A 26,715-nucleotide genomic window follows, 5' to 3' on the forward strand; every position below is an offset into this window, starting at 1 on the left:
CAGAGCTGTGTCCGCAAACTTTTGGCCTGAAATCTCATCCAGTACATTTAGCTAACAAAGCTGTATCCACAAACTTTTGGCTTAAACGTGGGATGCCAGAAGCTTTGCTCAAAAGCTAATCCAATAAATTTAGCTAACACAGCTGTGTCCGCAAACTTTTGGCCGAAATGTGGGGTGCAACAACTTTTGCCAAAAAGCTCATTAAGTACATTTCGCTAACAGAGCTGCGTCTACGAACTTTTGGCTAAAGTGTGGGGTGCCATAAGCTTTGCCCAAAAGCTATTCCAGTACATTTAGCAAACAGAGCTGTGTCCACAAACTTTTGGCCAAAATGCGGGGTGCCAGAACCTTTCCCTGAAAGCTCATTAAGTACATTTAGCTACCAGAGCTGTGTCCACAAACATTTGGCCGAAATGTGGGGTGCCACAACCTTTCCCTGAAAGCTCATTAAGTACAGTTAGCTACCAGAGCTGTGTCCACAAACTTTTGCCTGAAGTGTGTGCTACCAAAACCTTTGCCTAAAGGCTCATCCAATACATTTAGCAAACAGAGCTGTGTCCACAAACTTTTGGCCAAAATGTCGGGGGTTTGTAGCTCATGCTTCTGGGGGCTGGTGCATAGACAGACGTGACGTGACACATTAGACCATTCAGTGCAGAGAGTCATTTTACAGTAAGTTACATTGAGGTGTGTGTATATCCACACACACACTCACACACACACACATACACACACACACACACACACCCATGGATGCACTCCAGCCTCGCTCTAGGTATCCGACCCAGAGCCTGCATACCACAGGTGCTGCTACAAGGCCCCCGAATGTGGCGTTTCACTGCAGGCTGCTGTTCACCGCTGTTCCCCGTCTGATCTGCATTGTTCCCTGAGTGAATGTCAGTGTTTGAAGAGACAGCGTATATAAGTCACTCACACACACTCGCGCACTCTCACACACACCTATACACACACTACATGTATATACATGCAACAGCCTGTAACACTCACTTGTATACCTCTCTCTCTCTCTCTCTCTCTCTCTCTCTCTCTCTCTGTCTCTGACATTAGGGTCACATTGGAAAGCCTGGTCCACCTGGACCCCCAGGACCAAAAGGTGAAAAGGTAATTAGCAAAATGCCTAAAGGTTATATATTAGTTATATATTAGTGTATAATATTATTAGTTATTATTAGTACTATTATGATGTTTATTAAGACATGGGAGGGTAATTTTCATCTTAAAATGCTCATAGTTCTTCATGTGGTCAAGTTCAAATGTTATTAAATGTAATTATTAATTATTTATCATTATAATTTATAAATATAATGTAATTAATAAACAGTTGTCCCGATCTATGTTGTGTGACTGGGTAGTTGGGTTGAGCTTGACGGACCCTGGCGGACATGAAACAGCAACAAATAAGCAATGGAAAAGTCTTAAGTGATGTCACTTCCTCTTTGTGATGTCATTTAAAGGGACAGTGCATTATTTATAGACAAAGCAAAGTTTTCAGCAGAATAAATAGTAAATAAAAAATAAATAAATAAACGTTTTGATTGATAATTATATGTTATAGAACGTCTACACTGTCGTACAACTCGAGATTATACACTTGAGACGTGTGTTTGCTAGCTTTAGCGCTACTGCAGACCTAACTCATCTCAAACGTAAACGTAACGTCAGATCTCGCCTTTTGATGTTGCTGGCTGCTTTGAAGACTTAAAGGAGGTCACTTCCTCTTTGTGATGTCATTTAAAACAACAGTACATCATTATTAGGCAAAGCAAGCTAGTGTGACGGGGTGGTAGGGTGATAAAATGTGATCAAATTTGTACAGAAATTCAAATTTTAGATTTTTTTTGTATGCAAATATGAATATACACACACACAATCCTGAAAATAATAAAGATTCAATAAAAAAAAAATAATTGGTGATATTTTAGACGCAAATGTCACGTTGTTCAGTGAGCAGACTTGTGAAAATAGTCATATAATAATAAAAAAAAATACTAAACATTGTGACCCTTAAAAACCCTGTGTCCACAAACTTTTGGCTGAAGCGTGTGGTACCAAAACCTTTGCCCAAAAGCTCATTCAATACATTTAGCAAACAGAGCTGTGTCCACAAATCCACACACACACACACACACACCCATGGATGCGCTCCAGCCTCGCTATAGGTATCCGACCCAGAGCCTGTGTACCGTGTTGATGCTGCGCCAATCATTTTTATTCGGCCATGGGAACCAGATTCATTATGCAATGAAATGTGATGGGGTGGTAAATACAGTGTGATACATTGTGATTGCTGGTGTGTTTGTGTGTGTGTGTGTGTGTGTGTGTGTGTGTGTGTGTGTGTGTGTCTTTCCCAGGGTTACCCAGGAGAGGACAACAAAACCCCAGGACCCCCGGGGCCCTTAGGTGAACCAGTAGGTCTAGAGCTCCTTACACCTCTTCTTTCAGCCACTCATTGCTGACATAATCAATCATAACACACCTCCTCCACCCCCCCCCGACATAACCAGCCATAACACCCCCCATCCTCTCCACCCCTGCCCTTTGAACTGACATAACCAATCATAATGCATCTGCCGTCCCTGCTCTCCGTGTTGACATAACCCCTGAGAGTAATAGCAGGGCTGTCCCTGACGGAGACACAATACACCTTTCCTGTGTACTCTCTGTACTGGTGCTCCCAGTTATACTGGTTAGAATTGCTTTGTGTGTGTGTGTGTGTTTGTGTGGGCAGGGTCCTCCAGGTGAGAGAGGTGAAAGAGGAGAACCTGGGCATGATGGATATCCGGTGAGTCTGTATTTGAGTGATTTTGAGGCCTCTTACACTCACTGCATGAGCCAATGTGGACCAGAATGCATTGCGAGTCCCTCGGACCCCGTTTACACCTGGTCACTTCATGTGTCTTGGCCTATCCGGATCAGGATCAGGCCAAGACGCATAGAAATGCAGGCGTGAACTCGCTCAGCACAGACTCATTTTAACCAGATTCCCAAATCCCATCACTCAAAGCACTTCAGGAGGGGGTCCGGGACCCCGTTTAGACCTGGTCACTTTATGCGAGTAGTATCTGGATTGTATCCTGAGATTTGAACCACGTGTTTACTCTGGGAGGACGATGGAGAAGTCATGACCTGATTGGACTGGTCAGTAGTAACCTGTGTGTATGTGTGTGTGTGCTCCAGGGTCACATCGGGCTTCCTGGCGCTAGAGGGGCAGTGGGTCAGCAGGGGCTGCCGGTGAGTTCTCTACCCTACTACCCTACTGCTCTCAGGATCAGGTGTTTTCTACAGTAGCTGAAGGAGGATCCAGGAAATGCTCTGAAAACTGTCCTTATTTTCAGGGAAATCCAGGAGAGCCTGGAGAGGCCGGACCCCAAGGAGAGAAAGGAACTCAGGTGTGATTATTTTCTGTATGTAATGTGATGATGAGAAATGGAGGGAGAGAGAGAGAGAGAGGGGGGGGGGGGGGGGGGAATGCAGGACTTGCTGGCGTAGCTCTAAATTCACAATGCTGCCCTACTAAAAAAAACAGCATGGTCAGCTCAAGCTGGTCAAGTTGGATAAGCTGGTTGACCAGTTTAATGGTTCAGCTGGTCTACCTGTTCTGCCTGACCAAGCTGGTTAACTAGCGTGGTTGACCAGCATCACCAAGCTTGTCAACCAGAATTTCCAAGCTGGTTGACCAGTACGACCAAGCTTCTCAACCAGCATGACCAGCATCACCAAGCATGTCAACCAGAATTTCCAAGCTGGATGGCTGGCATAACCAAGGTGGTAGATTAGCATAACCTTGTTGACCAGCATGACCAGCATTACCAGGCGTGTTGACCAGCATAACCAAGCTTGTAGACCTATATAGTCAAGCTAGTTGACCAGCATGACCAAGGTTTTTGACCAGCTGGACCAGCACGACCAAGCTGGTAGACTGACTAGCATAACCTTGTCGACCAGCATCACCAAGTAACCAGCTAACTGACCAGCATTAGGATAGTTTCATCTAGATGACCAGCTTTCCCACCAGTACGACCAAGGTTTTTGACCAGCGTGACCAGCATCACCAAGCTGATCAACTAACATCACCAAGCTGGTAGATTAGCATAACCTTGTTGACCAGCATGACCAGCAATTCCTAGCTTGTCAACCAGAATTTCCAAGCTTGTTGACCAGTACAACCAAGCTGGAAGACTATCATAACCTTGTTGACTAGCATGACCAGCATTACCAGGCGTGTTGACCAGCATAACCAAGCTTGTAGACCTGTATAGTCAAGCTAGTTGACCAGCATGACCAAAGGTTTTTGACCAGCGTGACCAGCATCACCAAGCTGATCAACTAACATCACCAAGCTGGTAGAATAGCATAACCTTGTCGACCAGCATGACCAGCATTACCAGGCTGGTTGACCAGAATTTCCAAGCTGGTTATCCAGCACGACCAGGCTGATTGACTGGCATAACCAAGGTGGTTGACCAGCATGACCAAGCTGGAAGACTATCATAACCTTGTCGACCAGCATTACCAGGCGTGTTGACCAGCATAACCAAGCTTGTAGACCTGCATAGTCAAGTTAGTTGACCAGCATGACCAAGGTTTTTGACCAGCGGGACCAGCACGACCAAGCTGGTAGACTGACTAGCATAACCTTGTCGACCAGCATCACCAAGTAACCAGCTAACTGACCAGCATTAGGATAGTTTCATCTAGATGACCAGCTTTCCCACCACTATGACCATCTGAATCCAGCCACCAGCAAAAGCTGGTCTCGAGCTGAGGGTTTTTCAGCTGGGTGGTCTTTAAATCAGCCAAAGAGTTTTGAAGAAGTTTCCTCAGAATCCATCTGGAACAAATCCAAAACCTCATACTTCTCATCGTAATCTGCAGAGCGAGAGAGAGAGCGAGTTAATGAGTTCGAGTCTTCAGAAGAGGAGGGGAAGAAAAGGGAAGTTCGGTTGTTTTTGGTTCTTCTCGGCCACCCAGACCGGCTCTAATAAGACTCCACTTCAAAGTGCTGTTGTGAATTTCTCCGCTGGCTCCGGTTCCCTGGCCTGTCTGCCAAAACTGCACTCCAGTAGCACGTCCACCCCTCAGCGCTCACCCTTCACACTCCAGCAGATCAGCTCTGATCATTACCGCATCACACCTGAACAGGGCAGAAGGTCCTTCTTAGAGGAGAAGGACTCTTAACGTAGCATTAATCAATATATCTGATTAATATTAGCATAACTATTGGGAGATATTAGTTATGCATATGGAATTTAATAATTTGACAAATAAATGATGAGGTATGAGGACCGTTTTGACCAGCGGATGCTAATGTGTGTATATTTTTTTTTAGGGACTGCTAGGAAAAAAAGGTGCTCGAGGACTGACCGGATCACCCGGACTGGAGGTAATCAATACACAGTCCACAGATATTCAGGTACCGTATACATCACTGACCGTAGAAAGCATGGCCAGCACAAGGTCTCTCAAAAGTGAAGCAACCACAAGGTCTATCGTTTCTGCTGGCTGGTTGCAGGATGATGTGTAGCTCCGCCCATCCCCATATATTTCATTGACAAAAAAGCTCCGCCCCTTTTCCAATCTCATTTTCTTCGTCTCTCCATCTCCAGTGTCTCCGGATTCCTGCAGTTAGTCTCCCTGTGCTGATATTGGCCCGTTTTTTAATTTCCCCGTAGAAATCAGTTTAACTCTTACTCTGCTCTATTGTAAGAAGGCGGGGCTACACTTTCGAATTAAGTGATTGACAGCCTTGGCTGGATCTGCATGGCGCCCCCTTTCTGTTCAGTACATGGAGGAGCTGTAGAATTCACTTGTCCACTTACCAAACAAACTGGGAATCCAGGGGAGAACCTGTGCTGGAAGCTCAGTGAAGGCGGTCTGAGACACTAGGGCTTGGTCTGGGAGAAAGGGGCGGGTCTACTAAAAGACTAGGTGAATCTGGCTCCGCCTCTGGTCTGGGCAGCGCAGACTCTGGTTCCAGATTTGACAACATGGCGGACGGTTTGGCTTCATTTCTGTAGGACGGAAGGAAATGGAACCCTGGAGTCCATGTTTTCTACAGTCATTGGTCTACACTAGTAATTATTCAGTATCCACTGTGAATTATCAGTACCTACTATGAATAACCCAGTACCCAGTATGAATAACCCAGTATCTCCTATAAATAACCCAGTATCCAGTATGAATAACCCAGTATCCCCTATGAATAACCCAGTATCCCCTATAAATAACCCAGTATCCAGTATGAATAACCCAGTATCCCATATGAATAACCAGTATCCAGTATGAATAACCCAGTATTCCCTATGAATAACCCAGTATCCAGTATCCAGTATGAATAAACCAATATCCCCTATGAATAACCCAGTATCCCCTATGAATAACCCAGGATCCCCGATGAATAACCCAGTATCCAGTATCCAGTATGAATAAACCAATATCCCCTATGAATAACCCAGTATGAATAACCCAGTATCCCCTATGAATAACCCCGTATCCCCTATGAATAACCCAGTATCCAGTATGAATAACCCAGTATCCCCTATGAATAACCAGTATCCAGTATGAATAACCCAGTATTCCCTATGAATAACCCAGTATCCAGTATCCAGTATGAATAAACCAATATCCCCTATGAATAACCCAGTATCCCCTATGAATAACCCAGTATCCAGTATGAATAACCCAGTATGCAGTATGAATAACCCAGTATCCAGTATGAATAACCCAGTATCCTCTATGAACCCCGTATCCAGTATGAATAACCCAGTATCCCCTATGAATAACCCAGTATCCAGTATGAATAACCCAGTATGCAGTATGAATAACCCAGTATCCAGTATGAATAACCCAGTATCCTCTATGAACCCCGTATCCAGTATGAATAACCTAGTATCCATTATGAATAACCTAGTATCCATTATGAATAACCCAGTATCCAGTATGAATAACCCAGTATGCAGTATGAATAACCCAGTATCCAGTATGAATAACCCAGTATCCTCTATGAACCCCGTATCCAGTATGAATAACCCAGTATCCAGTATGAATTGTTCAGTATCTACTAACAGTTACGCAGTATGATCAGTATGACGGACTCTTTCCAGTTGTTAATTTAGTATTTTGGGTTTTAGGGGCCTGTCGGTTTGCCGGGACTCAGAGGAATGATGGGATATCCTGGACCTGATGGTCCTCCTGGTTCACCTGGATTACCAGGACTTCCCGGTGCAATTGGCCGCACGGTGAGTTTAACACTCTCAGAATGTTTGTGGACACCCCTTCTAATGAAAGTATCCAGCTACTTTAAATTGCACCCTCTGCTGACACAGATGTGCAAATGCACACACACACACACGGCTTGTCTAGGCCCTGTAGAGCAGTACTGCCAATAGAATAGGACTCTCTGGAACAGACAAACAAACACAAATTTATTGGCTCTATGCTGCCTAATGCCAGGCGTGGGCTAGAGGGGTATACTCCCCCAGCATTGAGCTGTGGAGCAGTGGAAGAGCTGTGTTCTCTGGAGTGATGGTGATGGAGCTCCGTGCAGGACTTGGAATGCGGGAGTTGTGGATGAGGAGTGTGGTGTCATGTGCTTTTTTTAGGGTCAGCGTGGGGCTCCAGGTCCAGAGGGGAGGGCGGGCCTTCCTGGGCCTCGCGGTGAGCTTGGACAGCCCGGTCCTGTTGGAGACAGAGGACAAGCTGGATCGCAGGTAGACCAAACCCAGAGAGCCACGTGTTATCATGCTGGTCACAGTACACTGTGACCGTACAGCTACAGTATGATAGCCGGACTTTACCTGACCTTTTGACCTCTTGTTTACAGGGTGAGAGGGGTCTGCCAGGCGAGAGAGGGCCAGTGGGGGCAAAGGGATTAGAAGGAAGTTCTGGAGACCAGGGCAAAAAGGGTGAGCCCGGCACCAAAGGACAACCGGTGAGGCTGTAATTTAACCTAACCCACACACACATCAGTTTTATACCTATATACACTATATGTCCAAATGTTTGTGGACACCCCACACTGATGTGCAAATGCACACACACACAGCTTGTCTGGTCCCTGTAGAGAAGTACTGCCAATAGAATAGGACTCTCTGGAGCAGATAGTACACATGAATATATTGGCACCATGTACTAGAGGGGTATAAAGCCCCCCAGCATTGAGCTGTGGAGCAGTGGAAGAGCTGTTCTCTGGAATGATGGATGGTGCTCCATGCAATACCTTTGAGATGAGCTGAGGAGTTAGGAATGAGGTGGGGTGGTGATCATATCATTCATGAACATCCTAACCTCAGGAATGCTCTTGTCGCTGAATACAATCATCTCCTCACAGCAATCCTGCTCCAAAATCCAAAATCTAGTAGAAACCCTCCTTCCCTGGACAGTAGAGACAGTAGTTACTCCACCAAAGCAGGATAAGCCTTGAATTTAGAAGAAACTAGGAATCAGCAGGTGTCCCAATACTTTTGTTCATATAGCGTGTATATATATATATATATATATATATATATATGTACATGTTTATTTTAGCACCTAATCACATTATTAAAATCTGTAGAAGCTCCAGATCTCTTCTGAGCTAGTCTGACACCCCCACCCCCCTAGTCCAGCCAGCACAGCATGGAGGATGTGTTCAACTCCATCATCATCATCATCATCATCAGCAGCAGCAGCAGCAGCTCACCTGATTTACCATCATTAAGCCCTGATTTACCACCAAACCAGGTGTTGATCTGAGGAGAACTCTAAATAACACTAGACTCCATGATGAACACAGTGATGGAGAACCTCCACCACCACTTTCTGTAGGAATGTGTCATTATTGGAGCTCGTAAGGACACATAGACAGACAGACGGCTCCTAGAAGCTCGGCTCCGGAGTCTACAGCTTCTGGACCTGCTCTTTCAACACATTCAGGGTTTTTTTTACTAGAAAATTCCATCGGCCCTCGAGCCCCTGCTGTCACTCATCAGGCGGTGCTAAATATAGCATCCGGCTAGCGCAAACACCGCTCCCAGTCTGGGGGAAAATCCCAGTCTCCTCACAGTGAGGAGCAGCAGGCTGCAGGCGCTGCATCTGGCCACGCTCAGAGCCCTTATGTAAGAGTATGTAAGACGAGCAAGGGGGGATATAGGGACAGTAGTGCAGGGGTCAAGGTGGGGTCAGTAAGGTTGGGATCAATGTGGGGTAAGTAGGAGGAGGTGGCGGGGGGGGGTCAAGAACATAGGGAGGAGGAGAAGCTGCAGCTCTTTCTTACATAACAGCAGGATATTGAAGCTGGACGAGAGCCCACATTCCACAGCTACTGACAGGTTATATCACCTTACTGACACACACACACACACACACACACACACACAGTGGTGGTGGTTGGGGGGGTTCTCATTAAGCAGCAGGACAAAAGTTGTTAAGCATTTATTTTTTTCAGTTATGAATCTTAAGACTTACAATCGTGAAAAAATGAGGACACCCCAGAGAACAGCTAGACCAGCAGACCAGGACTTCTGGGTCTTGCCCTGATTAGGTCTCCTCCCATACAGATCAAACCTGTCCAGTGTCTCGGACCGTAAAAGCAATATGTCAGTTTTCAGGGGGTGTCGGTGGTCATCTCAGTGGATGGGACTGAGCTGCAGGCCCACATACAGAACCCTGTGTACTGGGTTGCCTCAGCTGTCACTCATGTATGCTGGTGTTTGTCTGCAGGGGGAGGCTGGAGATCCCGGCTTTTTGGGGCTGCAAGGTTTCCCAGGACCAAAGGTCAGTACACGTCCTCATCTTCCACACCTCACACACCTCACAGCACCTCCTCCACCACCGCAGGCACAAGTACACTCTTCCTGCTGCTCCGACAACCCCAGTTTAGTTTAAGCTGGGATTAAGTTTGGTTTAAGATGGACTTCTGTTTAGTTTAGGCTGGTCTTAAGTTTAAGATGGACTTCAGTTTAGTTTAGGCTGGGCTTAAGTTTAGTTTAGGCTGGGTTTAAGTTTAAACTGGTCTTCAGTTTAGTTTAGGCTGGGCTTAAGTTTAGTTTAGGCTGGACTTCAGTTTACTTTAGGCTGGGCTTAAGTTTATGATGGACTTCAGTTTAGTTTAGGCTGGGCTTAAGTTTAAGATGGCTTTAGTTTAAGATGGACTTTAGTTTAGTTTAGGCTGGGCTTTAGTTTAAGCTGGGCTTTAGTTTAGGCTGGGCTTTAGTTTAAGCTGGACTTTAGTTTAGGCTGGGCTTTAGTTTAAGCTGGACTTTAGTTTAGTTTAGGCTGGGCTTTAGTTTAAGCTGGGCTTTAGTTTAAGATGGACTTTAGTTTAGTTTAGGCTGGGCTTTAGTTTAGGCTGGGCTTTAGTTTAAGCTGGACTTTAGTTTAGGCTGGGCTTTAGTTTAGTTTAGGCTGGGGTTTAGTTTAGGCTGGATGTTTTAGGTTTAGTTTAATCAGCTTTAGAGAGCGTTGTTGTTGTTGTTGGTATCAGAGGTATGTGGTGACGGTCAGGGCGGCGTGTTCCTGTCTGTATTGAACAGGGGCCGAATGGAGATTTGGGCTTCGTTGGAGTTCCAGGACCCAAAGGGCCTGTGGGTACACTGGTGAGTATACAGCTGTACCTGTCTTATTCTCAGTTCTCTCATCACTCCTGTTCTTCTCCCTTTTGTTCCTTCATTACAGCTCATATCTGTGTGTGTGTGTGTGTGTGTGTGTGTGTGTGTTTCAGGGTTTTACAGGTCCTGTTGGTCCAGTTGGAATGATTGGTCCGGAGGGGAAAGCTGTAAGTAACTGCGTGTTGGTTTTTGAGTTTTACTCTTTTTAATTTGGTTTGGTTGGTTAATGAATGGGTTTCATGTTCAGGGTCCCCGGGGTCCTAAAGGAGGAACAGGAGAAATGGTGAGTAAACAAATGTCATTATTTTAGATGTATTATTTATAGACAAAAGTATTGGGACACCTGCTCATTCACTGCTTCTTCTGAAATCAAGGGAATTAAAAAGAGTGGATCCTGCTTCTGTTGGAGTGACTGTCTCTACTGTCCAGAGAAGAAAGCTTTCTACTAGATTTTGGAGGAGGAGCATTGCTGTGAGAATTTGATTGCATTCAGTGATAAGAGCATTAGTGAGGACTAATCAGCACCCCACATCCTCCCCAGCTCCCCAACTCTTTCCAAATGTACTGAATAGAGCAAACACCATCCATCATAAATGCTGCTGGGGGGCTTTATACCCCTCTAGCCCACGCCTGGCATTAGGCAGCATGGTGCCAATAGGTTCATGATGTTGATCGGCTACAGATAGTCCTATTATGTTGGCAGTACTTCTTCTCTACAGGGACTAGACGAGCTGTGTGTGTGTGCATTTGCACATCTGTGTCAGCAATGGGTGCAACTTAAAGTAGCTGACTGCATTCATTACAAGGGGTGTCCACAAACTTTTGGACACAATATTCGGAAAGCCTTCTTCGCTGGACTGTAGAGACAGTTACTCCAACAAAAGCAGGAGAAACAATGAATGAGTAGGTGTCTCAATACTTTTGTCCGTACAGTGTGGTTCTGTGGGTCTATTCTTTCTTTTGATTTGAGGATTTCCTGAGACTGATGAGCAGTCCGTACAGACGGCTGAATGCTGAAGGTGTAAACGCCATTCTGTCCTGAGGGGGCAGTAGTGCTCCATCACAGAGTCTGTCTCCAGCGTGATTCCTCAGAACCACACAAACTAAACAGCCTGCATGTTTCTACTTCTGCTTCGAACAGTGAGCGTAAAGTTCTGACCACAAGGCTGACCCCTGGCTCTGTTTGTTTTACCGAACCACTGTTCCCAGTGACCGACCCCACTGCGGTTTCCAGGGAACTTTTAGTAATAACTGCACTGATCAAATCTACATCTCACGAGGAGAAAACAGGGCTGCTGTAGCTGAGTAGTTGAGTAATGTCTAAACTCTGAACTGAGTGTTCTCTCAGACTGATGAGCAACTGATCGATGTCCAGGAGTGTAGGAGTCCGGTGTATTTATACATATAAATACGTCACAGCCTGGTCAGGAAACAGCGTCACACAGCTAGACTTCAGTTAAGACAATGGTCAAGCATCACATTGTCGTGGACCGGGCACTCAGCAGTGCTCTGTGTGTGTGTGTTTATAGTTACTAAATAATTGAATGCTGTAAATAACTATAAATTGCCTAGTATCCACTATGTATTATTCAGCATCTAATTTAACATATTCACTTACTTTAGTCCAGTTTATCCAGTATCGTCTATGAATAATTCAGGATCCACTATCAATTATTCAGCATCTACTGTCAATTATATAGTATCTACTGTGAATTATTCATTATCCACTATGAATTATTTAGCATCTAATATAACATATTCAGTACACACTATGAATTGTTTAGTGTCCACTATGAATTATTTAGTATCTACTGTAAATTATATAGTCTATGAATTATTCAGTATCCACTATGAATTAATCTGCATCTAATATAACTTATACGGTATGTGAATTAGTTGACATCTAGTATAATTTATTCAGTATCCACTATGAATTATTTAGAATATACTGCAAATTATATAGTATCCACTATGAATTTTTTAGAATCTACTGCAAATTATATAGTATCCACTATGAATTTTTTAGTATCCACTATGAATGAATCCACATCTAACAACTTATTTAGCATCCACTATGAATGATTCAGTATCCACTATGAATGATTCAGTATCCACTATGAATTATTCAGTATCCACTATGAATTATTCAGTATCCACTATGAATTATTTAGTATCTACTATAAATTATTCACTGTCCACTATGAATGATTCAGTATTCACTATAAACTATTCAGTATCTACTGTAAATTATATATTATCTAATGTGAAATAGTCAATATCCACTATGAATTGTTCAGCATCTAATATAACTTATTCACAATCCACTATGAATTACTCAGCATCTGCTAGTATTTACTATGAATTATTCAAAATCCATTGTGAATTGAATGAAGTGTCCACTATGAAATATTCAATTAATTATCCAGTATGTACTTCAAATTGTTCAGTATCCAGGATGAATTCATCACTATCTTCTATGAAACTATGGTATAATACATGGTGTTCCAGTACAAATGAGTTTCTAGTGAGGATGAGGGTTTACATTTCTAAGGTAAAAGTGTCCTCTACCTTTTCACAGGTCCTACATCGTCAGCCATCCTATGCTTTAACACGTCTTTCTCCTTTCCCAACAGGGCCCTCAGGGACCCCGTGGTATTCCAGGACCGAGGGTAAGTCAGAGAAGTTTGGCATGCCAACAAGACCACCTTTATTACTAATAACGGCTAGGGTTCATGACTGGGTGCCAAACCCTGCTAATCTAACACACCTGATTCAGCTTATCAGGCTCTCCAGACACATCCGACTGTTAGAGCCAGCGTGTTAGATTAGTGGTCGGAGCGGAAGTCTGCAGACAGTGGACACTGCTGTGCTGGAGGAGCTCTGCATGGGGCTGCTACACTCTCAGTGTGTTCTTTAGGCCTGTTCCAGCTGTGTGTTCTCTGCACTCATCGCTTTTCTTCCTGTTGTCTCTTAGGGTCCTCCGGGTGCTCCTGGTCCATCGGTAAGAGACACATTGTTTTTATACACCCTGAGACTGATCTCTGTGACGATCTTCAGTCATCAATTTTGATCCGCATGTAGATGTAAATCTAGACAACGTGGTGAAACGTCTTCAGGCTTATACTACAGGCCTTGACAGTTTAATAACTCATCATTTATAGTGTGGACTAAATAATTCATAATGGATTCTGAAAACTTCATACTGAATAATTTGATGTAGGTACTGAATAATTCATACTACATAATTATGAGTAGATACTGAATACTTCATAGTAGTTTGGGAATAATTAAAAGTGAATACTAAAGAATTCATATTGGATACTGAATAATTCATACTGAGTAATTTGATGTAGATACTAAATAATTCAGTGTACGTACTGAATAATTCTAAATAGATACTGAATAATTCATAGTAGTTATTAAATGTTACTGAAGTAATGAAGTGTATGTAGTATGTAGTGAATGTAGTACAGAAAAATTCAGTGTACTTATTAAGTAATTCAGAGTAGATACTGAATACTTCAAACTGAATATTTCAGTGTAGATACTAAATAATTCATAATGGATACTGAAAACTTCATACTGAATAATTTGACGTAGATACTGAATAATTCAGTGTTTGTACTAAATAATTCAGAGTAGAGACTGAACACTTCATACTGAATATTTCATGGATACTAACTAATTCATAGCTGCTACTGAATAATTTAGAACTACTGATTACAGACTACAGCTACTGAATAATTTAGTGTGTGTACTGAATAATACCAAATAATTTATACTAAATGATTTAGAGTATATACTGAATGCTTAATATTGAATTCCTCAGTGGAGATACTGAGTACTTCATATAGAAGATTTCATACTGGATTCTGAATTATTCAGTATACATGTATAAATATAATATAAATCTAAAATCTTTTATAATAGTTATTACTTTTACAGAAATATGGTTCTTCACTTTTTAACTGGCCAGAGTTCAGAACATCGGTTTGTCCATTTACTCATTGTTTCAACATTTCACTGACCACTGACCACTGTACACCATTGTACACTGCTGTACACCACTAACGAGCACAGTAATCTCCCTCCCTCTCTGTTCTTTGTTCGGTGGTGCTTCAGTAAGTAAACACGCTGAGTCAGCAGTGCACAATCATAACCTCACTCAGGCACCGAGGAGCTACAGCTACAAGTCAGAGCTTTACCTCCTGTATTTGTGCTTTTGCTGGTGGGGTTCGGCGGGGGTTCAGCGGGGGTCCAGCAGGCGCTGCGGGGGCATCTATGTGTTAAAGGATTGTTGGCTTTAGTCTTCAGTGCAGATGAATCACAACACTGACTGGAAGATTCCTGTTATGATTTAGAGGCTGACAGAAGCCATGCTGAAGGCAGGACTGCAGAGTCTGGAACACCAACACATACGGGAATACCTACACACACACTCGCGCGTGCACACACACACACTCCAAACACAACGTACAGTAAACCAACAGAGCTGACTGTGAGCTCTGCCAGCTTCTCAGGAAGAGCTGCTTCACCCTAAATATTCAGAGATCAAAGCTTTTCCTGTAAATCTCCAAAAACAACAGCCTGAAAACTGACAGTTCTGCTGAGAGCTCAGGCCTGGGGTGGCTGAGCAGATGCTCAGAGAAATGTGGAAGAAGAAAGAACTGCGAGCTGTGAGTGTGATTACCTGCTTTCCTTCATGAATCATTTGATATCCACTATGAATTATTAAATATACCACTTAAATTATTCACTAATAATTATTCAGTATCCACTATGAATCATTCAGTATCCACTATGAATTATTTAGTATCCACTATGAATTATTCTGTATCCACTATGAATGATTCAGTATCTACTATGAATGATTCAGTATCTACTATGAATGATTCAGTATCCGCTATGAATTATTCTGTATTCACTATGAATTATTTAGTATCTACTATGAATTATTCAGTATCCACTTTAAATGATTCAGAATCCACTATGAATGATTCAGTATTCATTATAAATGATTCAGAATCCACTATGAATGATTCAGTATCTACTATGAATTATTCAGTATCCACTACTAATGATTCAGGATCTACTATGAATAATTGAGGATTCACTATGAATTATTCTACTATAAATAAATAAAGAGATGAAGGACTGTTTAATCCGGTATGAATCTTTCTGCAGAGACGTGTGCATGTAAACGCAGCCATGCAGGCCATGATGGAGTCTGACACAGAACTGCATGAGGTACAGGAGCAAACATCCCCTCAGTGTCTCTCTCTCTCTCTCTCTTACTCACTCGTTATCTCTCTCTTCTATATATATATATATATATATATATATATATATATATATATATATATATGATGAAATTAAAAATAAATAAATTCACCCCATCCAGTAGTAACAGCCCAGTCTTTATTAAATACAGATGATATTAATTATTATTACATTTAAAATCTTGCCTCTCCTCCATCCCTCCCTCAGGGCTACCAGAACACTGAGGTTCCTCTGGAGCAGCAGAGCTCCGAGGTGTTCCGGACTCTGCGCTATCTCAGCAGTGTGATCGCCAGCATCAGGACCCCAATGGGCACTCGCCAAAATCCCGCCCGCTTCTGCAAGGACCTGCTGCAGTGCCAGGACCACTTGGCTGATGGTGAGAGGATCTTTGGGTCAGAAGCTTAACCTGCATTCAACACTTTAAATACGCACTTAACCTGAACTTTAGACTGATCAGCCATAACATTAGCACCACCTGCCTATTCTACAGTAGGTGCCCCTTGTTTTCACCGCAACAGCTCTGACCCATTAAGCCATGGACTCCCAACATCTCTGAAGGTGTCCTGCTGTGGTATCTGGCTCCAAGACTAACATTTAGCAGCAGATCCTGTAAGTCCTGTAAGTTGTGAGGTGGACGGGGCCTCCATGAGCATCAGGGAGCCTTGGGCGCCCATGACCCTGTCGCCAGTTTACCGGTTGTCCTTCCCTGGAGCACTTTTGGTAGGTAGGTACCATAAGTACCCCACCACCACCACCACCACAAGACCTGCCTAAAGTTTGGGGGATGTTCACTCGCTGTCTAATATGTAGATCCCACCTCCACCTTTAAGCAGGAGCCTCACTTCACCTGTGGGTGGTACTAATCTTTTGGCTGATTGACAGTGTGTTTTAGTGCCACACTACAGATCAGACTGTGATAGGAGGTGCTTTAAGCCTGTATGAACCAGAAGGGATCCAGGAGGGTTAACCCCACCAGGCTTTGATGATTGCGCTGATTCGGGCGGAGGCCCAGGCCCTGACCCAGACCCTGACCCTGTCTTTATGTGAGCGGCTTTATTAGCAGACAGGAATGCCTGACTTTTGATTCTCCGTGTCTCAATCAGGAATGTTCTGGATCGATCCGAACCTGGGCTGCACGTCTGATGCCATCCAGGTGTTCTGTAACTTCACAGCCGGAGGCCAAACCTGCATCCATCCGCTCTCCACAGACAAGGTACCAGCAGGCCGCGGCACTGCCCGGGTGTGCGGTAGATTTATGGTAGTTCTGACAGCAGGAGCCGAGCAGCACCAGAAAGCTTCAGAGGAACTGCACAGCGTGGGCATGGGAACACACTCCGAGTCAAAGCCTCCGTCAAAGCCTTCAGAACCGTAATGACAGCAGACAGCAGGCGTGCAGTAGGCCTGGCAGATGCTTTCTCGTGGCCGACTTCCATGTGGGGGATGTGTTTTTACACAGACACTTTTAATTACTGGAAAAATTCAAGGGACCTAGGGACCGGATTTACGCAGAACGGTCGCCAAAGCATCGGCAGTTCCTGTTGATTTGACTTATTCTTAGGCCCTGTGACGCATTCTTAGGCCCTGTGAATAGGCCTAAGGCCTGAGGAATACACTTTTAATTATAAGCAAATGACAGTTACTTGCTATTTATCCTCAAATTATTTAGATGTAACTTTACCAAATGTGCAAATGCACACACATACACAGCTTATTCAACCCTGTAGAGAGGTACAGCCTATAAAATAGACCTCTGGAGCAGATAAACATCATGAACCTATTGGCTCCATGCTGCCTAATAATGCCAGGCGTGGGCTAGTAGAGGGGTATGAAGCCCCCCAGCAGCATTGAGCTGTGGAGGAACTGTGTTCTCTGGAATGATGGATAGCGGTGGAGCTTCATCCAGTACTTTTGGGATGAGTTAGGGAGTTGGGGATGATAAGGTGGGGTGACCTCACTAATGCCACCATTGTTGCTGAATGCAATCAAATCCCCACAGCAAAGCCCCTCCAAAATCTAGTAGAAAGCCTTCTTCCCTGGACACCTTTTTTTTTTCCTGTGAAGAAACAATGAACGAGCAGGTGTCCCAATACTTTTGTCCATTTAGTATAGGCTTGTAACTCTTATCCACTCACTCACTCACTCACTCGTGTTTAGCAGGCTGACAATTCTCCATAAGGGACGTTGTTCGAACTGAAAAAGCTCCCGGTGGTGCTTTGCATCAGTGACACTGTGTGGCCTTGTTTGAACGTCCATTGCGTCCATGGCGGAGGGATACATGCAGGGAGTGGTACGGCAAAATAATAGTCCCATAAGGAAATGTACTCTTCATTATTTTACCATCATCATCATCATCATCATCATCGTTCCATATAAAACTGGTGGGTTTGGATAGTGAATAAAATTGCAAAATTTGGCGTTGTAGTCATGGCGACCGACGCCAGATTTCATCATAAAGAAATCAGAGTGGGTAAATGTACCTGCAATTAACAATTGAGATGGCCAATCTCACCAGACCCCCACTCTGAACGTGTTCATCTCGACCACTGAACTGCTGAACCTTTTAAATGTGGACTTGTGGACCGGACCAGCTCCGGCCTTGTCTTCTGCCCCCAAGCCCTGCACTCTCTACAGCCCAGTTCTGAGTAAGCAGTGGATCAGAACGTACCACGGCTGCCATGAGTGGACGTGAGCCGCTCCTAAACATGTTTGTCAGTTGTTTGTTGTTGTCAACGTAAGCCGGTCCAAAACCAGCTCTGCTATAGTAGCTGAAGAACACTGTGTTCTGTCTCAGAGCAGCTAATCTTCCCTATCAGTACATCGGGCGGTCTCACGTGCACAGGGAGCAGGGAAATGGTCCTACGGTCCTGCTGCTATTGAGCGAGGGGTTGTGGTTTTCACGGGAACGCCTCGTAATCTAACCCAAGACGACACCCGCGGGGGAAGCCGAGAGTGAACAGCACCATTGTCTCTAAAAACTCTAAAAAAAGGCCAGGTAGTTCCAGGTGTTTCCACAGAGTCCGTTTTTGTTTTGGTTGGTTACGGACATCCACAAAACAGAACCGTAACCTGTAGAGGACCTGGAAAACGTCCCCAACCTTGTAAGAGTCGGCCCTGCTGTGATGCCGTCTCTCGCTTCCTTCTCGTTCCAGAAGGTTGAGGTTTGTCAGATCCGCGTCTGCTTTTCCTAATTCAGAGAATTCGTCCCTTCAGTTTCTCAATGACCGTGTCTTCTGGACATGCAGTCACTGGGTCGGTTCCAGAGGATCAGATCATCTAATTTGACTTCACAGCAAAATTACACCCAGTCCAGATGTCATTGCAATTGACTGGTTTTGTTGATTGTTCCAGTCCTCCAGCCCGATTGCCTGAGGGTGTGTTTATACTTGAAGTTGGGTTCTCTTGGTCCGGACCAGGCAGGGAAATGACGCACTGGTAGATTTTAGTCCTGGACTCGAGCTGCAATCAGGGGGAAAGACGCGACAGAAGGCCGCCAAGGAGAGTTCTGGCCCGAATCTGACCTCTTGACCCTTAAACCTGGTATAATAAACACGCGTCTTCACTTAACTGAGGCAGCTACACCTACACTATTGACTGCAGTTCTGGTGGCTAGTTTAGTAGTGTGTAGTGTGGTAGTGTGTGTATTGGGACACAGCCCTGCTAAGCTAACTAAAGCCTCAGATAGAAGAGGTTTAATCACAGACTCACCCGGTGTTTTTTAAAAGAACCAAAGCTGACAAGTAGGAACACACCCTAATATGGATGGGATTCAATGGAGAAGGGGCACCGGGGTGGATGGGAACCCTCCTCTGATCATCCTTGTAGTCCCATTCAGTTCTAACATTTTCCAGCCAGATGGGGTTCAAGCATTCTGGTGCAATTTTCCATACTAAACACTCTCCCAATCCTCCAGTCTCCAATTTTGGAAAGCCTGGACCACACTAAGGCAGGTAAGGGATCCTAAAAACTTTCGGTTGGAGTTCTGGGTGGCTTTAGCCAGTGGGACGAAACCAGGCCGCCCCCCCCCCCCCCCCCCCCAACTAAGACTGAGTATTAGTTAGAAGAGAAGGAGGAGCTGGGGTGGTGGTGGGGTTAAGACTCTCATGTTTTGCTGACTAAAGATTCTCCACAAGGGGGTGTGGTTAGTATTCGTCCAGTGCTTCCTATGCAGCTTAGAAAGCCAAGGTCAGGACGCAGGCATGCCAGGTCAGCCATGCTACAGGCTTAAAGGCCTTGCTCGAGGGCCCAAAAGTGGCAGCTAAGTACTAAGACTTGAGCATGGAACCAACAACCTTGAGATCAATGATCAAGTAGCCAAGTCCTTGTCCCATGTAACCCCTGCTGTTCCACTGTGTGCCCCTAGGTGGCGTTTGATGTGAACAAGGTCCAGATGAAGTTCCTGCACTTGCTGAGCGTCAGAGCCACCCAGACCATCTCCCTCCACTGCTACAGCGAGCCGGAAAGCGCCGCTACGGACGCGCCCGGTGCTGCCCGTTTCCAGGGCTGGAACGGTCAGGTGTTTGAGGATGGCTCCTCACTCCAGCCTCATGTACTTCAGGACGACTGTCAGGTACACGAGACAGCGAGAGGATGGACAGAAGTCCGGCTTTAGAATGGCTGCTACTACTGTTTACAGCTATGCTAACATACCTTAGCCCATTTAGGCCTGCAGTTAGCGTCATGCTAATTGCTAACTTCCATTCACTGCAAGCTACATCAGCCTCGTAGCTTCAGTGCAGCAACTTTCAGAGACTAGGCTCGTCTTTTTTGGGGTAGATTGGGGGTAAACTGTCACTTTTCCACCAAACTACTGCTTCAACATTGCTAATGCTAATGCTAACGCTAATCTACACATGAATTTAAACCTTCAGGTTCGCGACGGCCGCTGGCAGCAGTCTCGTTTCCTCCTCCTGGCTCAGGACCCTGCTCAGCTCCCTATCGTCAACGTCCAGGGCCTCCAGCCGCATCAAGCGGGCGACCAGCGCCACCTGGAGGTCGGCCCAGTCTGCTTCCTGTGAAAGAAATCACTGAAGGACTTCCCAGGTTTCCCAGTGGCCACTCCCAAAGTTAGGCCACGGAGGGATGATGGAGGTGCTGCTCCCATGAAGCAGTGGGGTACCCTGAGGGGTGGGTGAGGGGGGGAGGGTGTCACCATTAAAGCCTGCCTGGGCCAGGAAGACCCCCTGTTTTAGGCGACGGCTGACCGCTTGTCCAGGAGAACACGAGTTGTTAATGGAGCAAGGCTCGCTCTAATAGAGTGCTAGACGGAGGTAGAACTGTATGCCAGGAAAATGGTTCTGCGTGGTCGTCGATTAGGGTTGCAGTAGCTGGGCTGTGTTCACACTATTGTATACCTCTACTGTTTCAGAGCCTCAGTAATTATTCAGCTCCGTTTATAATAATAATAAATATAATCTAGATAGCTAGACTGGCCAGAACGTACTGATAACAGGGTTGTAATGGTTACAATGTACACAACACTTGAGCCACTTTTGGTTTCACATTGGTACAGTCAGGCTTACAGGCTGCTTCTCAAAATCCAAATTCAAATACCTAGTGTGAACACAGCCCTAACAGAGTCCGAGAGCCAGTTTTTCAAACCAATGGTTTCTACGTTATTATATCCTGTGATTTTTGGCCACTTTACAGATATCCAATCCAATCTAATCCATCCAGCTTTGATTGGATCAAAGTGATACCCCGACCCAAATCAAGATTTACCTTAAAGGGAATGGATCAGGATTCCCTCCCTATACTTCTCCACCCCAGTGGGCCCCGTTTGAAGGCCCCTTCCACTAAAACAGTGTTTCCCAGCCCGAAGATTGTCTCAGGCCAAGAGTGGTCTTCACATCACACTCGCCAGAAGACGATTCCTGGAGTGGCCCTACACTGCACAGTTGTGTTTTCCTGGTTCTGATTCTGGCCAGTAATCAGGTGTGTTTGAGCAGGTGCTGCTTAAAGGGGTACTCCAGCCTACAGCTGGCATGTAATGTGTTGAGCTATGGAATACTCCTAGCCTCCCTCAGCCTCACTGGTATCACCAAATTCAGAGTTTATCCCCTTTTCAGCCATCACTGTTCTTCTACTACAGTACCCAGCATGCAATGCGCGAATCATACATCTCATAACCTTTGGGGCGTGGCATTCAGCAGCTCCCAGCATTAGCTTATTGGGGAAAAACAAAGAAAGAAATAACCCCTCGTTTAATTAAAGGCACTTGCAGCTTTTCAAAAGCTCCTCCCACCTTCAAGATACATCATGAGAAGGGGGCGCTGGTCTTTAAACCTGGGAATCTCAGTCCCGAGACCTCCACAGTGCCCTGTTTGGGTAGAGTAGGCATGTTTACAGCAGATGAGGTGATGGTCACGCTTCTCGTGTTGGTCTGAGTTCCCCTTTAAACAGTGGATTATCATGACCAGCATCACTGAGCGGCCCTGTCACCCTGACTGCTCTGCTGCTTTTAGGCATATTGTCCTTCTAGAGGAAGATGTTCTTTAGATTAAAGATTAAAAAAAGGCCAGAATGTCGTTTCAGACAAATTCCTCCACCCAGAAAAGTAGGTCCACTCCAGTCCACTGCAGAGTAAAGCTACCAGTGGTCAGCGGGAGAGCTGTGATCAGATATTACAGTACAGACCATCTATTACACCATTAGCTGAACCACTCCAGTGCTCTGTTGGAGAAACGCCAGTATCAGTGGTCAGTGAGAGTGCCTACCTGTAATTAACTCTATATAACATTAGAATAAACCCAAATAAACATAAAGTCAGTGGTCAGTGAGAGTGCCTACCTGTAATTAACTCTATATAACATTAGAATAAACCCAAATAAACATAAAGTCAGCGGTCAGTGAGAGTGTCTACCTGTAATTAACTCTATATAACATTAGAATAAACCCAAATAAACATAAAGTCAGCGGTCAGTGAGAGTGTCTACCTGTAATTAACTCTATATAACATTAGAATAAACCCAAATAAACATAAAGTCAGCGGTCAGTGAGAGTGTCTACCTGTAATTAACTCTATATAACATTAGAATAAACCCAAATCAACATAAAGTCAGTGGTCAGTGAGAGTGTCTATCTGTAATTAACTCTATATAACATTAGAATAAACCCAAATCAACATAAAGTCAGTGGTCAGTGAGAGTGTCTACCTGTAATTAACTCTATATAACGACTTTATGTTAATTCAAGTTTATATAATGTTAATCCTGGCAAAAACACACTGACTTCTGCTATACAGTTTGTTGGATGCTTTGATGACTGGGCAGTGTTGGGTCACTCCGGGTCTCAATACTGGGAAACACTGCACTAAACCAGTGCTAAAAGTGCAATAGCTTTACTGCAGGTCTTCCTTTCAGCAGTCGCTCGTACAAGTGAAGCAAGGCCCAGTCTGGACTCGTCCATCTCTTCAGATGGTGCTCTACCTCCTACACGTACCGCCTTCGAGGGCAGCCGCTCGCGCCCAGCCGTTTGTATGTACTGGCTACATCAAGGTCACTCCTGCTTTGAGGGTGCTGTTGTTCTAATCGGCCCTGAAATCCATTCAGAACCTTATTTATATGAATATTGTGTCAGAAAAGAAATTGTGTTTATTAGCTTTATTTACAGTTTTGTGAAAGGCTTGTGAATGCCGCCCTTCCAGAAGTCAGATGCAGTTCGTCCGCCATCCCAGCGGGACACGTCGGGTACCTGGATGCGTCGGGTGGCCAGAATTCGAGGTGTAATCTCAACGTCAGTTTGACGGAGAATAGTGACGACAGCTGACGTTGATATTTTGTCGGGTTTTGAGTTTTGATGTCAAGGAACCAAAGTCCAACGTCTTCCAAACGTCTGATTCCGACATTATATTGACGTTGAATGCTGACATCATGAGGCATGGTGACCAAAACCCAACGTCTGGTCAATGTTATAATCCCAATATCCACTAGATCTCACATTCTAACAACATTAGACGTTGATATTTTGTTTTTGTTTTTTAAACCAAAATCCAACGTCTTCTAAACATCATAATTAAGAACGTTGACATTTGACGTCTTGCAAACGTATGATTCCGAAATTATATTAACGTTGAATGTTGAAATTCCAACGTCTTCTAAACATCACATGCCAACGTCATATTAACATAGAACATTTAATTATGAGGTATGGTGACCAAAGTCCAACGTCTTCTAAACGTCTCATTCTGACGTCAGATTAACGTTGAATGCTGACTTCATGAGGTCTGGTCGATATCATAATCTTAACGTCCAATCAACGTGACGTCCTAAAATTATTAGACGTTGGTATTTTGTTTTGGTTTTTTTAATTGACGTGTCTGGAAACCAAAATCCAACGTCTATCTAACATTGTAGCTTTGGGTTTAGGGTTTTTTTGCGGTTGAGATATCAACCTAATTTAAATTTTAACCAAAATTTTAATTTAACGTCAGATTGACGTGACATCGTCCGCTGCCTGCTGGGAAAACACAAAGCAAATTTTCGTAATTATCGTGAATTCTGTAAAGTGGGGACCCTGTATCTGTATGTGGCTCCTCTGGAAGGGTCGGGTTCTTCTCCATGGTGCTGCGCTCGACACAGCTAGTTAATCAGTTCCTTTATTATTTTTTTGCCTGTGTATATTTTGACACTATAATGTTTGTTTATTTATATTCTCCTGTTTTTGTCCTTCTCCAAATGACCGTACTCCAATAAATTATAATGCTATCTCTGACAGAGATCTATCTGCTCAATTAAACATTTAAGTCCAAATGATTATTTATGTAAAAACATTATAATTGTGTGTGTGTATATATATATATATATATATATATTCACACAGGGGTTTGTTTGTCCATGTACTGTCGTGCGCTGGCAGCTAGCGAAGGCCAGATTCAGACCACGGTTATCACACACAGCTTCCACGGTTTAACTTATACTGCAGTGAAGAGACTGTACGAACATTGTGCCAGACGTGTAAATATTAGACATCAAATAAATGTGTTTTAATCCCACTGTGGTCCTGATCATTAACCGCTGTCTCTTATTTGACCTGGCTTTTACTGACCTTTTTATCAGGGATGAAAAGTATTTAAGCACCTGAACTGTAGTAGTGTGCTTTAGGCCGCTTCCTGACACAGCCACTAGGGGGCGCTAGTAGACGTGCTGTAAAAGCCTGCATATCAGTATATTGGTCACAGGAAACCAAAGAACCAGTTCATACAGTAGAGATATACACACATACAGCACATACATCCTGTCTACAGCAGTTTAACCCCGCCCACTCACACTGATGTCATAAGGGGTGTCCCCGCAGACTGCTTTCTGGTCCCCCTTGTGCCGCAGCCACCACCACAACAGATCTGACCATTGGAGGCATGGACTCCAGGTGTAAATGGGGAGGCGGGGCCTTTTGGTAGGCACTGACCACTGCATATCATATCTGCCTGCTGTCAGAGTTTGGCTCAGATTCTCACGCTTGCCCATTTTCCTGGTTTTTACACATAAAAAAATGACCCACATTTTCTAGAAGTTTTATAATATATATTTGGTAATATTTTATTGAATTTTATAGAAATTACAGAATAGAATGATAGAATATTATAAAAAAAATATCAAATAGAATTTATAGAAATTAATAGGAGATACTAGAGGTATTGTTCATGTGTAAATAAAGTGTTTATTTTCTTCATATGTAGATGATTATTATTTACTTTTGTCAATATTAATACATATTTGTATTTACTGAATTTAACATAATGGGGGAAAAACATGGCACAATTTATTTTATTTTTATACAATTTATTTTGACTATATTTGTTAGAATATTATAGAATTTAGTAAATAAGTACAGTTTAGCTTCAAAATATGCAGAAAATGCATTATTATACATTAATAATAATAATTAAGTATAATATATATATATATATCATAATATAATATTAATAATAATAAGTATTATGGCTGCCCTGGGAAACGCTGGACTGCGGCTGCGTGTCTCCACACGAGGGAATCAGCTGGTTGGACCTTTGGGCTCTAAGCACGACAGTTGTGATCGGAATACGGCAGGCGTCCACGTGTGGCGTCAGTGGAAAGCGACTGCAGCGCGCGCGTGTGTGTGTTTGGAGCAGGGGAAGGTGTGTGTGTGTGTGTGAGTGTGTGCGCGCGCTGTCAGTGTTGGGAGTGTGTGTCGAGGATGCTGTGTGTGTCGGAGGTGAATCCGGAGGATGATCGCGCGGACAGTCCGGCGGAGTCGCGCGGAGTGAAGAGGAAGATCTCGCTGACCCGGTAAACCCGCTCACTTCAGTTACCACCCGTATCCAGGCAGGCCGCGCTGTGATTGGCTGGGAGCTCACGTAGCCGACAGCGTGGGTGGGCGGGGTTTGCCGGAATACGGGTGGGAAACCGAAGCGTGGCTTTATCAACAAACACTTCAGTGAATTTCACTGCGGTTCTGATCAATCCGGGTGAATCCGTTTACAGAGTCGACTCAGAGTCGGTTCAGAGTCGACTCAGGAATGGGAACGGCGTGTACAGACCGGATATGTCTGACTAATCCTAATCTAAACTCCAAACCTGAGTTAACTCCTACTTTACTTTACTGTAACTCCACCATTAGCTCAGCTTACTACCTCTAACCCCACCTTCTGTCTCCTGTCTGATCTAGATTTAAAGATTCAGCTTGATCTGACCAACCCTGACCCCTAGCTAACTCAAGATTACTACCCCTGACCCCTAGTGAACTCATGATTACTACCCCTAACCCCTAGTGAACTCATGATTACTACCCCTAACCCCTAGCTAACTCAAGATGACTACCCCTAACCCCTAGCTAACTCAAGATTACTACCCCT

At 44.2% G+C, this 26,715-nt stretch overlaps 2 protein-coding genes across 3 annotated transcripts in view; both read left to right on the top strand.

The window, feature by feature from the left end:
- LOC140577354 (uncharacterized) overlaps window positions 1–20,988 on the top strand; it is a 113,606-nt gene extending 92,618 nt beyond the window's left edge. For both annotated transcript variants that reach the window (XM_072697286.1, XM_072697287.1), the window contains exons 41-60: window positions 1,069–1,122; window positions 2,373–2,429; window positions 2,750–2,803; window positions 3,199–3,252; window positions 3,357–3,410; window positions 5,351–5,404; window positions 7,152–7,259; window positions 7,623–7,730; window positions 7,844–7,951; window positions 9,721–9,774; window positions 10,533–10,595; window positions 10,721–10,774; window positions 10,855–10,890; window positions 13,241–13,276; window positions 13,582–13,608; window positions 15,792–15,854; window positions 16,095–16,263; window positions 16,991–17,100; window positions 20,248–20,454; window positions 20,756–20,988. In XM_072697286.1, coding sequence (XP_072553387.1) covers window positions 1,069–1,122; window positions 2,373–2,429; window positions 2,750–2,803; window positions 3,199–3,252; window positions 3,357–3,410; window positions 5,351–5,404; window positions 7,152–7,259; window positions 7,623–7,730; window positions 7,844–7,951; window positions 9,721–9,774; window positions 10,533–10,595; window positions 10,721–10,774; window positions 10,855–10,890; window positions 13,241–13,276; window positions 13,582–13,608; window positions 15,792–15,854; window positions 16,095–16,263; window positions 16,991–17,100; window positions 20,248–20,454; window positions 20,756–20,902 — 1,617 coding nt within the window. In that variant the 3' untranslated portion in view covers window positions 20,903–20,988. The remainder of the gene's footprint in view (window positions 1–1,068; window positions 1,123–2,372; window positions 2,430–2,749; window positions 2,804–3,198; window positions 3,253–3,356; window positions 3,411–5,350; window positions 5,405–7,151; window positions 7,260–7,622; window positions 7,731–7,843; window positions 7,952–9,720; window positions 9,775–10,532; window positions 10,596–10,720; window positions 10,775–10,854; window positions 10,891–13,240; window positions 13,277–13,581; window positions 13,609–15,791; window positions 15,855–16,094; window positions 16,264–16,990; window positions 17,101–20,247; window positions 20,455–20,755) is intronic.
- Window positions 20,989–25,964: 4,976 nt separating this feature from the next.
- znhit6 (zinc finger HIT-type containing 6) overlaps window positions 25,965–26,715 on the top strand; it is a 30,231-nt gene continuing 29,480 nt past the window's right edge. Inside the window, exon 1 of the mRNA XM_072696218.1 lies at window positions 25,965–26,149. Coding sequence (XP_072552319.1) covers window positions 26,058–26,149 — 92 coding nt within the window. The 5' untranslated portion in view covers window positions 25,965–26,057. The remainder of the gene's footprint in view (window positions 26,150–26,715) is intronic.

This window comes from Salminus brasiliensis, chromosome 14 (genome assembly GCF_030463535.1).
Source record: "Salminus brasiliensis chromosome 14, fSalBra1.hap2, whole genome shotgun sequence".
Lineage (NCBI taxonomy): Eukaryota > Metazoa > Chordata > Actinopteri > Characiformes > Bryconidae > Salminus > Salminus brasiliensis.